Source organism: Erythrolamprus reginae, chromosome 7 (assembly GCF_031021105.1).
Source record: "Erythrolamprus reginae isolate rEryReg1 chromosome 7, rEryReg1.hap1, whole genome shotgun sequence".
Taxonomy (NCBI): domain Eukaryota; kingdom Metazoa; phylum Chordata; class Lepidosauria; order Squamata; family Dipsadidae; genus Erythrolamprus; species Erythrolamprus reginae.
Genome location: NC_091956.1, coordinates 534,306 through 549,805, shown reverse-complemented (window position 1 = coordinate 549,805; position 15,500 = coordinate 534,306). Strand labels below are relative to the sequence as shown.

General features: G+C 54.2%; 1 protein-coding gene across 1 annotated transcript in view; it reads right to left on the bottom strand.

The window, feature by feature from the left end:
• Positions 1–15,500, bottom strand: part of EXOC6B (exocyst complex component 6B) — a 106,461-nt gene that overhangs the window by 19,110 nt on the left and 71,851 nt on the right. The window contains 1 exon segment of the mRNA XM_070756790.1: positions 13,570–13,643. Coding sequence (XP_070612891.1) covers positions 13,570–13,643 — 74 coding nt within the window.

Sequence of the window (15,500 nt, the reverse complement as noted above, 5' to 3'; positions counted from 1 at the left end):
TCCTGGGGGGGGGGGGGCGCAGGAACTGGGTTCGCCTGCCACAGGGAGGCAAAAAGGGGAATTCTTCACCCCAGAGCGGATGCTTCCTCTGGTTGGCCCCCATCCCTGGTCTCTAACCAGAGAATGGCCATCACAGAGAGGAGCTACTCAACAAGGCCGGAACATCTAAAGAACTGTGGCAGGAATGGAGGGTGGCCACTTGAATGGGAGAGAAGGGGCAGGGGGCCCATGTTTGGAGGGCTGCCCCAAGAAGAGGGGCGGAGTCAAAGCTATTCCCTGAAGGCCGGACAAGCGGCAACAGAGGGAAACTGACCCAAGGAGAGAGAGAAGCAACCTAGAACTAGGGAGGAATTTCCTGAATTCTATTCTCCAGTCTATTATAATTATATACTCTATTCTATTCTCTATTCTATTCCATTCCTCTATTCGATTCTCTTCTGTGTTCTGTTCTATTCTATCTCTCTATTCTATTCTATTCCTATTCCTACTCTATTCTACTTCTCTATTCTCCATTGTATTATAATTATAAACTCTATTCTCCATTCTCTATTCTCTATTCTATTCCTTTCCTCTATTCAATTCTCTTCTGTATTCTGTTGTTCTATTCTATTCTGCTTTACTCTACTCTATTCCATTCCTTTATTCTATTCTATTCTATTCTGTTCTATTCTCTATCTCCCCCCCCCCCCCCCCCCCTACCCCCACCCCCCCCCTCCCCCCCCCCCCCCCCCCCCCCCCCCCCCCCCCCCCCCCCCCCCCCCCCCCCCACCCCCCCCCCTATTCCATTCTATTTATTCTCTTCTATATCTCTTCTATTCCATTCCTCTATCCTAACCTCTTCCTATTCCTATTCCTCCTCTATTCTCTTCTCTCTTCTCTTTCTACTTCTCTCCTCTTCTCTAAGGGCAGCAGAGTCCCAAGGGGCTGGGGGCGGCCATGCAACGGAGGCTGAGTTGGGGGGGGGGTTCTCCAAGGGCAGCCTGGTCCTTCGGCATCAACCTCAAGGGCCCTGCATCCGTAACACCAGGGGCTGCTCCCCTCCTGGCTTCCCAAGGGCCGTGGGAGCCTCTGGAGCAGCGCCCGGCCTGGTGGGTCTCCCTGCCTGCCTGTCCCAGGGACTAGAAACCCCAGCCACCCTTCCTCCTCCTCCTCCTCCTCCATCCTCCCGCTTAGCAAGCCGCTTCCTCCCAGGGCCCAGGCTCCATCCCCGGGCGGCCTTTTCCTGCCTGCCCTATTTATTGATCCTATCAGGCCGATAGCCCCGCCATGCGCAGATAACGGGAGCCATTAACCCGGGGGTGAACTCTGCAGCCCAGAAGGATCCGCACGCACGCACGCCAGGGGCAGCCCGGCAGCTCTCCAGCGCCCAGGCCTTGCGAAAGGAGGGGGGGCTCAGCCGGCCCCAAGCGCCCCCCCCAGGGTCTGCCTTCTCTTTGGCCAGGAGACCCCTGCCCCTCCCTCAGCATCTCTGCCCCCAACCACCACCAGCTGCTCCGAGAGAGCAAAACAGCTTTGCAGACAGAGGAGGCTGCAGATGACCAGGTAGTTAAGAACTGTCATGCCTTAACAACAATAACAACAACAACAGAGTTGGAAGGGACCCTGGAGATCTTCTAGTCCAACCCCCTGCTTGGGCAGGAGACCCAACATCTGCTTTAAAACTCCCAGTGTTGGGGCATCCACAACTTCTGGAGGCAGGCAGTTCCACTGGTTAATTGTTCTGACTCTCAGGAAATTCCTCCCTAGTTCTAAGTGGCTTCTCTCCTTGTTTAGTTTCCACCCATTGCTTCTTGTTCCACCCTCAGGGGCTTTGGAGAGTAAAGGTGGACCCCCCCCCTTCTTCCTTCTTCTTCTCTTCAGCCCCAACTGAGGTTTTTCAGCTCTTTCCCTGATGCAACCCAAGCCCCCCCCCCCCGTGTTTGGCAGCAGGGGAGGGGGCAGAAAGGGCCAGGTTTTCATTGCTCCCTCTCCCCCCATTTCTCTGCTGCCTTGAGTGACGCTCTTTTAAGATGGAAAAGTATTAACAGGAGTTATTTTCATCATCATCATCATCATCAGTAAAAGTGAAAGTTCAGATGTGGGGAAAGCCATGGGGCGCAACTGGAAGCAGAGGCTGAGGAGGGGGCCCCACGCAGCCCACCCACCCGCCCCTCCCCATGAAAGTGGGAAGAACAAACGGAGGAGCCAAATTGGGGGGGGGACACACAACATGCCAGCAATGAAGGTGGATCTCCATGCCTTTGTCACAAACACACACACACACACACACACACACCCAAAGCAAAGAGGCTCTGGCCTAAGGGCAGCTCTCTCCTTGGTCAGGAAGGGTCTTGGCTCCCCCTCCCCAAGGTGGTTGTCACAGCAGCCCCTCCCATCCCTTCTGGAGGGTCCGGGGGGGGCAGCCTCAGCAACATCCAGAGAAGGAAAAAAAGCCCCCACAGTTCCAGGCTGCGTCAACAGAGGGAGAGAACCAAGACCACGTGAAGGGTTGATGCCACTTTATGAGGCCTCACTTGGAATATTTGCATCCAGTCGTGGTCTCCACGATGCAGAACGGATGTTGAGGCTCCAGAAAAAGTGCAGAGAAGAGCCTCAAAGAGGACGAGGGGACTGGAGGCTAAAACCTATGAAGAACCGTTGCAGGAACTGAGCATGGCTACTTTGATGAGAAGGAGGACCAGGGGAGACAGGAGAGCAGAGTCTTCCAGTATCTCAGGGGTGGCCCCAAAGAAGAGGGAGTCAGGCTATCTTCCAAAGCACCTGAGGGCAGGACAAGAAGCAACGGGTGGAAACTAAACAAGGAGAGGAGCAACTTAGAACTAAGGAGGAATTTCCTGACAGTCAGAACAATGAACCCATGGAACAGAAGTTGCCTCCAGACGTTGTGAATGTCCCAAGAAGATGTTGGGTAACCACCTTCCTGAAGTAGTGTAAGGTTTCCTGCCTATGCAGGGGGTTGGACTAGATGACCTGCAGGGTCCCTTCCAACTCTAATAATAAAATTGAAACGTCCCCCTCGGTCAAGGGCTGCCCTGGCCGGTCCACAAGGAGCCCAGCCACCTCCTTTCCCGGCTCGGCTGGCCTTCCCTCCCCAGCAGCCGAGGCTCCGAGCGAGGCAGCCAGCGAGGGTCCCCTCCCCCTCCCCCTCCCCCTCCCCCCCCCTCCTCCTCCTCCTCCTCCTCCTCTTATCAGGGCCGCTGCCGCCGCCCACCGTGTTTATCACCCTCGGCAGAGTTCGGGGAGCCCAGGCGGAGGGTCAGGTGCGGGTCAGGGCGTGGTGCTGCCCGGCTGCTTATCAGCCGTGGAAAAAAAAAGTGAGTCCACCTGGTTTCTTTCTGGCTGTTCAGCCCGGCGGGTCAGCCAGCGTAGCAGGAGGTCAGCCAGAGTTCAGCCGTTCCTCGGGCCCGACTTATCGGCCGCCGGGAGTTCATCAACTTCTTCCACCTTGCCAGGAGCCGTTTCCTGAGGGGAGCCCGGCCCCTCCTCGCCCAGGGACGGACGGACGGCCCGCCTCCCTCCCTCCCCTCCCCCTCCCTGGGCTGGCATGTGCTGCCTCACCCCGGCCACTCCCGGGCGGGCAGCGCAGGGCAGCCAACGACAGCCCCTGTCAGCACAGTTCCAGCCCCGTCCCCGGTGGAGCGGGCGTGGCCCACAAGCGGGCGTGATGCAGGCAAGTTGCGCCAGCCACACCGCTGGACTGGCGTCGGGCAAAGGCCCCGTCCTCGGTGGCTCCAGAGAGGCGGCACCTGCCCTGGGCACGAGGATGCGCGGATTCACCCAAGAGGAAATGCCCCCGGGGTGGGGGGAGGGGATGACACTTCTGTGCCTTTCCAGGGCTGGGAGGGAGGGAGGGAACGGCCCTACTGGGCACAGGGCAGACCCAGGCATCCAGGAACAGCCGGGGGGGGGGGGAGCCAGAGGATGAGGTGCTTTGGGTGGGAGGTCTCGTCTGCCTGTCTGCCGGGATGGGGGCCCTGCACCCCAAGAAGCAGATCCAAACGACAGCGGACAACCTGCAGCTGAAGATGGAGTTTTGCAACAGAGGCAGATCCTGCCCCCTTTTGGGGGAGGGGGGCAGATGCAAATAGAGGAGGGGGCTCTGTTTTTGCTGTTCTATCCCGGCCCCCTCCCCCAATCTCTCCCAGCCCCACTCAAAACAACCGTAGAAATGGTGGTAGAGTTTAGGAGAAGACCTCCCGTCCTTCCACCTCTCACAATAGTAGACCACACAGTATCCACAGTGGAGACCTTCGATTGTCTAGGTCTGACTATATTGCAAGACCTAAAATGGTCCCCTAACATCAAAAACACCATCCAAAAAGCACAACGAAGACTGTTCTTTCTGCACCAACTCAGGAAGCTCTAACTGCCCCAGGAGCTGCTGGTCCAGTTCTACGGAGGAACCACTGAGTCTGTCATCTGCACCTCCATCACTGTCTGGTTCGGTTCTGCAACCCAACAAGACCGACACGGACTTCAGAGGAGAATCAGAAGGGCAGACGAAACCATGGCTGCCCACCTGCCTCCCATTGAGGATTCATGTAGACTGCACGAGTCAAAAAGAGGGTGGAGAAAATATTGACTGACCCCTCGCATCCTGGACACAAACTGTTTCAACTCTGACCCTCATAACATTGCTATAGAGCCCTGCACACCAAGACAACTCGACACAAGGACAGTTTCTTCCCAAACACCATCACTCTGCTAAACAAATAATTCTCTCAACACTGTCAGACTGTCCACTAAGTCTGCACTACTATTACTAGTAGTTTTTTCTAATCCTTCCTATCACCCATCTCCTCCCACTCAGGACTGTGTGACTGTCACTTGTGGCTTGTATCATTAAGATTTCTATTAATATTGTTTCCAGATGGCTTATTTGACCCCTCTGACAATCCTTAACTGTTGGACCTCGTGATTCTTGACCAATGTCTCTTTTATGGACGCTGAGAGCATCTGCACCAAAGACAAATTCCTTGTGTGTCCAACCACACGTGGCCCATAAAATAACCCTATTCTATTTTCAGGAGGGGCCCGTTCTGTGTGCCCTCCTCTCATTGGGATTCGGAAAAGCCCGGTGGCTCCAGCCTAAGTGGGCAGCTGGGGCTGTGCCCACTCCCCCTCTCCTGCCCTCCGCAGCGCAACTCCAATGCCCGCAAAAGTGCCCTGCATACACAGTGGGCACCACAGCGCCTCTTTCCCTCCGGCCCTTCTGCTGCTGGCGAGGGTCTCTCCCCCCCACTTTGCCTCCGCTTCCAGCAATGCAGGTGCCGTATTGCAGGAGACCAAAGCCAGGGTCTCTCTAACACCGTCTGGTCCCACCTTTTCCAGGAGGCAAGCAGGGCCTTCAGGGTTGCAGCCCCGATTCCATCCCACCTGCTGGGGGTCCCGCAATTTATTTATTGATGGGCCATTCTTTGTCAAGTGGACCAGGTGTCCCCACTCAACCACCTTCAATTTCTTTTTTTTAAAAAAAATTAATGCACAATACAGAACTGAAATCAAAAACATATGGACACATTTGAAGAAAGAAAGAAAAAGAAAAGCACATACAAAAAGTGAAAAGGAAGAAAAAATTTAGAATAACAAAAGTAAAATAAAGTGACCATTGGAGAGGTATATCGCTCTCTCCTTCTTTCCTTATCACATTTGGTAAATTTACAATATAACATTTAACGTGCGGATTGCCATATCTATATTTTTCACGCTTTCCTAAATTAACTCCACTTCTTAAAAACAAACAGAAAATTTTTAATATCTCTTTCCATTTTAAAGTTATGATAAAAAAAACATATAATAAAAACTTTGAAGGTATAGAAACAATAATAATCTTATTAAAAAAGGAAAGTCCTATAAAACTTTAAACTTTGTTGAAAGTTCATTGAAATTGAAGGTGGTCGAGTGGGGATACCAGGTCCACTTGACAAAGAATGACCCATCAATAAACAAATTGTGGGACCCCCAGAAGCAGGGATGGAATTGGGGCTGCAACCCTTAGGGCATAAAACTGAGCTGTGTGACATTTTAGACCTAAAATTTTGCCCGCCTCAGTTTTATACCCCAAGGAATATACGTGCCAAGTTTCGTTGAAATTGAGGGTGGTCGAGTGGGGAAGGTTCTGACCATTGGTCCACTTGACAAAGAATGGGCCTGATTTATTTGTGGGGTTCATCTATCAGCCCAACTCCAGTGGGACTCTGGGCGGCTTTCAATAAGGGCAACAAATACCAGAGATATAAAAACACGTCAGGACAATAACACAATAACACAACATGAAATGCATTGCAACCCTAAAAAGGCCCAAGGAAGGCGGCTGGGATGAAGCCACCAGCAGGTTAATTGCAACTCCTTGTCAAGCACACGCACACACAATCTCACACACACACACACACACACACAAGCGCTTGGTTCAACTCCCAGTGACCCCTCCCAGTTGTTCTTTCCAGCATCTGGGGATTTCTGCCAGCAAAAGCGAAAGGCCAGGTGGAGTTCAAGGTGGGAGGGGAAGAGGGCTGACCAGACTCTTCCTCTGCGGCCGCCTCTTTCCCACCGCAGACACCAGGAGGCTCTCTGCCCAGCCGAAGCCTGGAGCCCCTCACCTGCCCTCTCCGGGAACCCCCTCCCCTCGCCTGCTGAGAGCCCCCACTCCAGGGCCAGACTCCTTGGGGGGGGGCCGGGGGGCTCTCTGAGCTGGGTGGATTTTTCTTGCAGAGGTTTCGTGACCCAAAGGAGGGAAGGTGGTCAGTCCGGCCCAGAGCTTCTCAAGGATTTTCTCTTCCACCTCACTTAGGGAGAAGTGACCACACACCCAACCCTCCTCCGTTGCAACCATGGTTTGCAACATCCGGCACATTTCTGCTGAAAAGCTCAAGCGGTTGGAGTGCAGTGTGTTTAAGCGACGCCTTGATGGACAGTGGCGCCTCCACTTCAGAACTTCATCCCTTCCGTGACCAGGGTCTTCAGTGGAAAAGTTTGCAAGAAGAAGCCATTGTTCCCATAGGAATCAGTGTGAAAGCAAATCATGCCTGCACATACATTAGAAAGAAATAAAAGCTCGGGATTTGGGTGGGAGGAGGAAGAGGAGGAGGACAGTTGCTGCCAAAGGAAGAAGGGGGGGAATCAAAAAAATCCAAAACTTTAAGGCATAAAAAGAAAAAGAGGGACTCAGAGGTGTCCAGGAGGGGCACGAGGCTGCCTCCCATGCACTGCGCCAGAGAGAGAAACCCAGGGGGAATGGCAGGAAACTGGCCGGGCCTTCGTGCTGCTCCCAAATGTCCTGGAAAATTGTTCCGGGCTCAGGTTCTTAAGTAGAACCTGGGTCTTGAAAAGAGGCAAACACCCGGTTCTTGTCTGGAAAAGTTCTTAAGTAGAGGCACCACTGTATTTGGCTTCCTGCTGTCCACTGCCACCATTGTTAGACCCAGTTGAACATCCCGTCCTTCCCTCGTCTCCCACCACAGTCCCAGTCAAGCCAAGCACCGCATATGCGCTTCCTTCCTCCTATTTCCTCGTCTCAGCTTTCGGGAGACTGAACATTTGTCTCACGGTCTCCGTCTCTCTCTCTCCTTCTTTCTTTCTTTCTTTCTTTCTTTCTTTCTTTCCTTCCTTCCTTCCTTCCTTCTTTCTTTCTTTCTTTCTTTCCATCCCTGCTCAATCTTTTTCCAGGGCTTGGTGCCTGCACTTCCTGTATTTATTACTGACTTATTTAATTCGCATTCTATGCCGCCCAATCCTGAAGGACTCAGGGGGGCTTACAATAACATAAAAAAGACAAATACGGTTTTTAAAACAAGTCAAACAGGATAAAATGATAAAAGCCCCAGGTAAAAACCCACCCATCCACGTACATGCCTGCCCTTCGACACAATGTGGCCGTGACGGACGTCCCCCTCTCTGCAAACCCCTCTCCCTCCTCACCCTGATGCTGTTCCCTAGTTGGGTCACACGACGTCTGCCGGAAAGCCCCCGGGGCAGCCCTCACTCCAAGCCCGGCTGCAAAGGTTCCCCTTGACCGCCTCCCATGACGTGGCCACATGGAGAGGCCACAACAGTGCAATATATGTGGCACTTTTTTTCAGTGCTGTTGCAACTTCGAACAGCCACTAAGTGGGCTGCTTGTCAGTGGAGGAGGCCCTGCATGGCTTTCCCCACCTCCAGGCACAAAGGAGCGACACCCCAGCAGAGCAGGACGGGACTGGGGAAGAAGGGGTCTGCAAGGGGGGCAGGAGGACCTGGGCAGCCTCAGCCGTGCCAGCCGGAGCAATTTGGAAGGGACGCTCAGCCTCGGGAGCCACGCTGGACACACGCTGCAATTATCCGGAGCCGACCTGGGCTGGTCCCCAAACAAGCCTGGACTTCTCGGTGGCTCTGCGTTTCCCCTTTGGGCTTTCTTTCCTTTTCCTTTCCCTTTCTTTCTATCCTTCTTTCTCTCCTCCTTTCTTTCTTTCTTTCCTTCTTTCCTTATTTCTTTCCTTCTTCCATTCCTTCTTTCTTTCTTTCCTTTCTTTCATTCTTTCTTTCCTTCCTTCTTCCTTCCTTTCTTCCTTTCCTTCTTTCCTTCTTTCTTTCCTTCCTTCCTTCTTCCTTTCTTTCTTTCCTTCTTTCCTTCTTTCTTTCTTTCCTTTCTTTCTTTCTTTCTTTCTTTCCTTCCTTCTTCCTTTCTTTCTTTCCTTTCTTTCTTTCTTTCTTTCCTTCTTTCCTTCTTTCTTTCTTTCCATTCTGTTTTCTTTTATTAAAGAAGAAGGACATAAGGCGTATTCTATTGGACAACAGAGGTTCTGTCTGCTGTATGGACCCTGTTTCCTCCAAGAGCTCAAAGTTCTATTCCCTCCAACTTTAATTTCACAAGAAGAATCTGTGTGGCAGGCCGGGCTGCGTGAAAGGCCATCGGACTAAATCCCCCACCCAGTTCCCATAGCTGAAAATGATCTAGGGCAGGAGGAGCTCGGCCATTGCGCCCTACGACTTCCATTGGCCCAACAGCATTTGCCAAGTGTATTTTATCTACAGTATTTACTTTCTCACCTGAGAGAGAGAGAGATAAATAGAGACACACAATTATGTATGTATGTATGTATGTATGTATGTATGTATGGATGGATGGATGGATGGATGGATGGATGGATGGATGGATGGATAGATAGATAGATAGATAGATAGATAGATAGATAGATAGATAGATAGAGGTAGGTAGGTAGGTAGGTAGGTAGGTAGGTAGGTAGATGAGAGAGAGAAGAAAAATTCCTGACAGTTAGAACAATTAACCAGTGGAACTGCCTGCCTCCAGAAGTTGTGAATGCCCCCACGCTGGACGTTTTTAAGAAGATGTTGGATAACCATCTTTCCAAAGTATGCAGGGTCTCCTGCCTTAGCAGGGGGTTGGACTAGAAGACCTCCAAGGTCCCTTCCAACTCTGTTGTTGTTATCATCATCATCCTCTTTTAGTCTTATGGAGAAAACCGCTCCCCATGCTTCTGTCTCTCTCTCTTCTCTCTCCAAGCTCCTTCCCTTCGCTCCTCTTTGTCCTTATTCCCTTGCCTGGGGGGCTCTTTCCCTCGTGTCTTGCATTAAACCCCAAAGAGACCAAAGTGGTTTTGCCTTTCTGTTAAAAAGCCCCCTTGCATTTATTATCCAATTATTCCCCCTCCCCTCGTTCTGTCCCTGGGCCAACAGGCAGCCTTTAAATCAGCAACAGCTCCCAGGAATGTGGGGAGAAGCAGCCAGTGGGGTTCAAGGCAGGCGCCCCCCCCCCCGGTCTCTCTGCTCGGAGGGGAGGGGGCTCTGGGGGCCACAGGGCAGGTCCAAAGGCAGGCAGGCAGCCCCCCTGCCTCCGTGGCCTCTCCGTGGAGCCCCACCGGGTCCTGGCAGAGCCAAAGGGGAGGGAAGGGGGCTGCCCCCCCTGCCTTCCCTCCTGGCCGAGGGGGCTGGAAAGCTCAGGGGGGGGGGGTGACGCCCCACCCACCCTGCAGTCGAAGGCCAGCCAGGAGACAGCGGCCAGGGAAGAGAGAAGCCACGTGGAGACAGACGTGTCCAGGGAGGGGAGACACGGGTGGGTCAGCACACAGGGCTTTCCGTGGGGGGGGCTCCAAGGTCACACTCCAGGCCCCAAAGGTGTTTCTTCCAAAAGGCAACTGGACCTCCTGTGAGGGGGTGTGGTGGGGTGGGGTGGGGTGGGGTGGGGTGGGGTGGGGTGGGTCCCCCCCCGTAGAAAAACATTTGACTCGGCCTTCCCTCCTTCCTTGGGGGGTCAAATGAGGACCCAGATTGTTGGGGGAAAGAGGCTGGTTCTCTGTCCACCGCTTAGAGGGGGCTGGGAAAGCAGAAGGAAGTGGTGTATAAGTCCAAATGCTACTGCTAATATGTTTTGGATGGTTGACTGCTTTTTAAATTAATTGGGGTTTTAGAATAGAAATGGTTTAGATTTTTATATGTTTCTTTAAGGTTGATGTTTCTCCTTAGAATTTTCAATCTTAGGTTTCTTGTACATTCTCATTTGCTTCATTGTGGGCTGCCCTGAGTCCCAGGACAGGGGGTGGCACATTAATCTAAATAATAATATTAACAATCACAATAACAACAATAATGAATGATGATGATGATGCCAGGACTGTAAACCTGCCATGCAATACATTCCCTGCAGCCCAAGAAACACCCCACCACCACCAGCTGCCCCCCCTCCCGAGGACCTTGTGACTGTGAGGGGTCTGTGGTCTCCTCCAGGGGGGCCACTGATCCCTGGACGGCAGGGCCTGTGCAATTTTGGAAAAGAACCCATCCAGCAGTTTCCATTCAAAATACACATCTGGAATAAAGGCTTGGAGACCCTGCGGCTGGGAGGCCAAGTTGGACAGACAGGCGGGAGGGGGAGGGAGGAGGCGTCCTGGGTCCCTCCCCCCATCCTGTTCTCGCTCCCACAGCACCCCCTGCTGGGGGAAGGCGGGGAGGGGGGAGAGAAACATCTGGCAGAAAAGCCTCAGCAACCTCTGCAGCCCCATCCCCCTGCAAAGAGGGGCTGAAGAGGGTCTCCAGCTGCAGCTCCGAGACCTGAGGAGGGAGACCGGCTTCTGCAGGGGGGGGGACATGAGGCCCCACCCACCACGGCCGTGGCTGATTCCGGTGCCACTAAAGCCCTCCCACAGCCACAGGGGGGGTCTCTGGAGAGCCCCTCACAAAAGGGGTCTCTGAGCCTGGAGTGGAGCTTTCTTTTCCCTCCCCCCATCGCTCCCCTCCTACAGAGGCCGGCTGAGGGACCCCCAGCTGTTCGGAGGGCACTCAACAGTGTAGCCGCATCACGGGTCCCCTGGCCAGAGCGCCTCGTTCCTTCGGGCACCTCCGCTGCCACAGACGAAGGTCTCTAACATCAATGACCAGTGCCCCCTCCCCCCCTTGGCTGAGGGTCCCGACTGAGGCTGCCAGAATCCACCTGGAGCCTCCTGGGATTCGATCTGCCCAACTGCTAACCACTGCACCCCCGAGGCTCAGGCAGAGGGTCCTCGATTTACGACAGTCCATTCAGTGAGTGAAGTTACTATCAAGGCTCATATATACAGAATATATAGCAATTATAATGTAAAATAATCAATTATTTAAAATGAAAAGAGAAACAAACTCAAAGGGAAAACGGGATGGAGCCCTGGGCCTTTTTCTGCCGCTGGGTTTCTTCCTTCCTGTGACAAAGTTTGCGTAGTTCTGTGGGTCAAATGGGGACCCAGATAGTTGGGGGCAGGAGGCTGAGTCTGTCAGCCGCTCAGAGGGGGCTGGGAAAGCAGTGGGAAGCGGCCTATAAGTCTCAATGCTTAGGCTGATATTCTTTGGACGGTTGATTGACCTTTAAATTAATTGGGGTTTTAGAGCAGGAGTTATTCATAGTTGTTAGTTCTGTGGCTTTCACTGCAAATTCTGGGTGCCCCCCAGCCATCCCCCCAGCCCTGCCCTCTCCAAAGGGGGAGAAGCCTTCCAGGAATCGGATCAGCCCCCTTGACAGCTGATGGATGGCCACAGAACGGCTGCCTGTCCGAAAGCGGAACCAGGGCCGGGAAAAGTCACGGCTGAGACCATCGATCCAACACACACACACACACACACACACACACACACACTCCAGCCGGGAAGCCTCAAGCAGGGCCAGGGGGGCTCTGCTGCCGGCATCCCCCCCCCACCAGCGGCCCTGGTCTGAGAGTCCGCTTCAGAAGACGGGAAGAGGGTCCTCCGAGTGCTCAAGCCAGGAAACGGGAGCTCAGAGCCCCTGGCGGGGAAAATATTGACTGACCCCTCGCATCCTGGACACAAACTGTTTCCACTCCTACCCTCAAATCGTCGCTACAGAACACTACACACTAAGACAACTAGACACAAGGACAGCGTTTTTCCCAAATGCCCTCACTCTACTACACAAATAATTCCCTCCACACCGTCAAACTATTTACTAAGTCTGCACCACTAGTTTTTTCTCATCATCCATCCTATCACCCATTTCTGGACGTCACAGATTGAGGGACACTAGGACCGAACCAGGTTCTGGGACCCTAAACTCTGACAACATCTGCAGAAAAGGCTTGGAGGGGACGGAGCAGGTGTAAAATGGAGAGGGCAGCGACGATGGTGATGAGGATGAAGGCCAGGACTTAAAGGGCCCAGCAGAGAATGCCAGGAATGACCTTGGAGCTGTCGGGGGGCTTCCAGGCCCTGAGGGAGGGTCTCTTCTCAGGGGTCCCAGGGACTCCTGTGTTTTGGTCTCTGTCCTCTCATCTGGAGCTTCCACCCAAATTCAAGAGGAGGGTCTTCTTCACTGCGCGGAAACAGCAGGGCTGCCAGCCTGCCCTTTCCAGGATGCGCCCCCAGCTTCGGGGAGGGTCCACCACCCTCCCGACCACCCACCCACCCACCCACCCACCCACCACTGGCCCAGAAGGCGGAGGAGGGGGAGAGGGGCTGGGGGTGGCACTGCATCATGGTGGCAGCCGGGACAAAGCCGGGGGGGCTCTTCCCTTAACAAAGGTGGTGTTAAATGGGGAAGGGCGTCAGTCACCCACCGCCTGCCCTGCCAAGCGCTGATCTAATCCAGGCCCCTCTGCCTGGGACGCCCCCCCCCCCACGCCCTGCCTCCCCCACAAAGGGCCCCGCTGCTCCCGTGGGAGCCTGCCAGCCCTGGAGGCCGCCCCCTCCCCACCCGGACGGACGGAGCCAGAGGGGGCCACACACGGAAGGCCGCTCTTTTCACCCCACCCGACGGGAGGCCAGGCCTTTCCCCAAACCACCTGGGGGGACAGAAGGAGGCAGAGGGAGGGGGCCAACAGCCTGGACCCCCCCCCAAGTGAGCGCATCCTGCCCTGGCGCCACCCACCTCCACCGGGCACCCCCCTGTCCTTGTCACAAGGGAGCCCAGCCGCGCGCTGAGGAAACGGAGGCCACCACCTGGAAGGCTACGGAGAGGACCCTGGGCCGGATCGGAAGAGGGGTCCGTGGCCTGGCGCTCCAACCCTGCCCCACCCGCTTCCTCCCCGAAGACCTGCCGGGCCTTTAGTCACACGTCTCAAAGGGGGCGCCCCATGGAGGCAGACAAAGACCTACTTGTCTCAAGTCGATGAAGGCCAAGAGCAGCGTCTCCCCTTGGAAGCCCGGCACCGGCCCGGATCTGGCAAAGCCTGTGGGAAAGAGGACCGGATGAAAAGCCCCTCTAACGCACCGTGGACGCGGAGATTGGCAGACGGATGACAGCACAGACAAGGGCGGCCGGGGGGGACGGGGGGGCGCTTCTAAGGAGTCAGGTCCCCCTCCCCGCCTGCTTTTTGTTCACCCTTCAAATTTCGTGTCATCAAAACGCCATTAATCCCCCCAAACTGACAGCAAGGAAACTGGGCTAATTTGACCCGAGATTGATTCCCATGAGCCTCCTTTGCTTTCTGAACGGAGGGGGGGGGGGGGGCTTGGCCAAGGAGAAAAGGCGTGGGGAGGGGGGGAGGCCAGCGGGGTGGGGGTCTCCGATGGAAACACTTCTCCCCTCCACACAATGACATCGCCAGCTTTGAAACCCTCTTCGCTTCCAGGGGCTGTTTATATTTGGGGGCAGTGGAGGAATTTTCTAATTTCATGGCTGTCACCGGCATCTCGGCCCATTTGTCAAACGCAAACAGACCAGGCTGCCCCATTAATTATGCCGCCCCACAAGAGCCTCCCCAGCAGATACCAGGATGGCCCTGGACAAAGGACGGCAGAGCGGAGAATATCAATGATGTGGAAGAAGGGGGCCGGTTTAGCAACGGCTGGGAAGAGTGAGCCCCCAGAGGTCTCCAGGCGCAGAGAGGGGGCACCGCTGGCTAAACCAGAGGGCTGGGCTGCAGTGGTGCAAACCAGCCGCCTCCCTGTCCTGGGCTGGCGAGGAACTACGGAAGGCGTTGGGCAAAAGCCGGCTGGAATCCCTCAAGGCGAAGGAGAAGCTCCAGGGGCTGCCCTTGGAGGGCCCCGCTCAGAGACGTCAGCCGGTGCAGAATGCATTGGCGCGTGGAATTACAGGTGTGCCTAGGTATGCACGTATTACACTGCATCGGTTACCAGTCGGCCTCCAGATGCAACTCGAGGTGTTGGTTATCACCTTTAAAGCCCTAAATGGCTCAGGGCCAGGCTAGTGGGTAAGGCCACACTTGGAATATTTGTATTCAGCTTTGGTCACCACGACACAAAAAGGATGTTGAGACTCTGGAATAAACGTGCAGAGAAGAGCAACAAAGAGGAGGAGGGGGCTGGGGGCTAAAACCTATGTAGAATGGTGGCAGGAAAAGTCTAACGGACAGTTTAATGTCCAGTTTAATGCCAAGAAGGACCAGGGGAGACAGGAGAGCAGAGTCTTCCAGTATCTCAGGGGCTGCCACAAAGAAGAGGGAGTCCAGCTACTCTCCAAAGCCCCTGAGGGCAGAACAAGAAGCAACAGGTGGAAACTAAACAAGGAGAGAAGCAACTTGGAACTAAGGAGAAACATCCTGACAGTCAGAACGGTTGATCAGTGGAACTGCCTGCCTCCAGAAGTTGTGGATGCTCCAACCCTGGAAGCTTTTAAGCAGATGTTGGGTCACCATCTGTCTGAAGTAGTGTAGGGTTTCCTGCCTAAGTAGGGGGTTGGACTAGAAGATCTCCAGGGTCCCTTCCAACTCTGTTGCTGTTGTTGTGGCTACTACTATTATTATTCACGAGACTGCCTCATACCTCACTACGACCTGTAAGGGTCCATAGGGTCAGCCTTCTCCAGGTCCCGTCCACCAAACAACATCGGCTGGTGGCGACTCGGGGAAGAGCCTTCCCTGTGGTGGCTCCAACCCTTTCAAATCAACTGCCAACATCCATACTTATCTCCACCCTACCGGTCTTCAGGAAAGCCGTTAAGCTTTCTGTCAGGCCTGGAATTAAGAACGATTGTGTGTATGTATGGTTGTTTTGTCATTGTGGTATTTTGTTATTGTTTTTAGTATTTATAATTGCTGTTAGGCACCATGAGCCCTACATGGCAT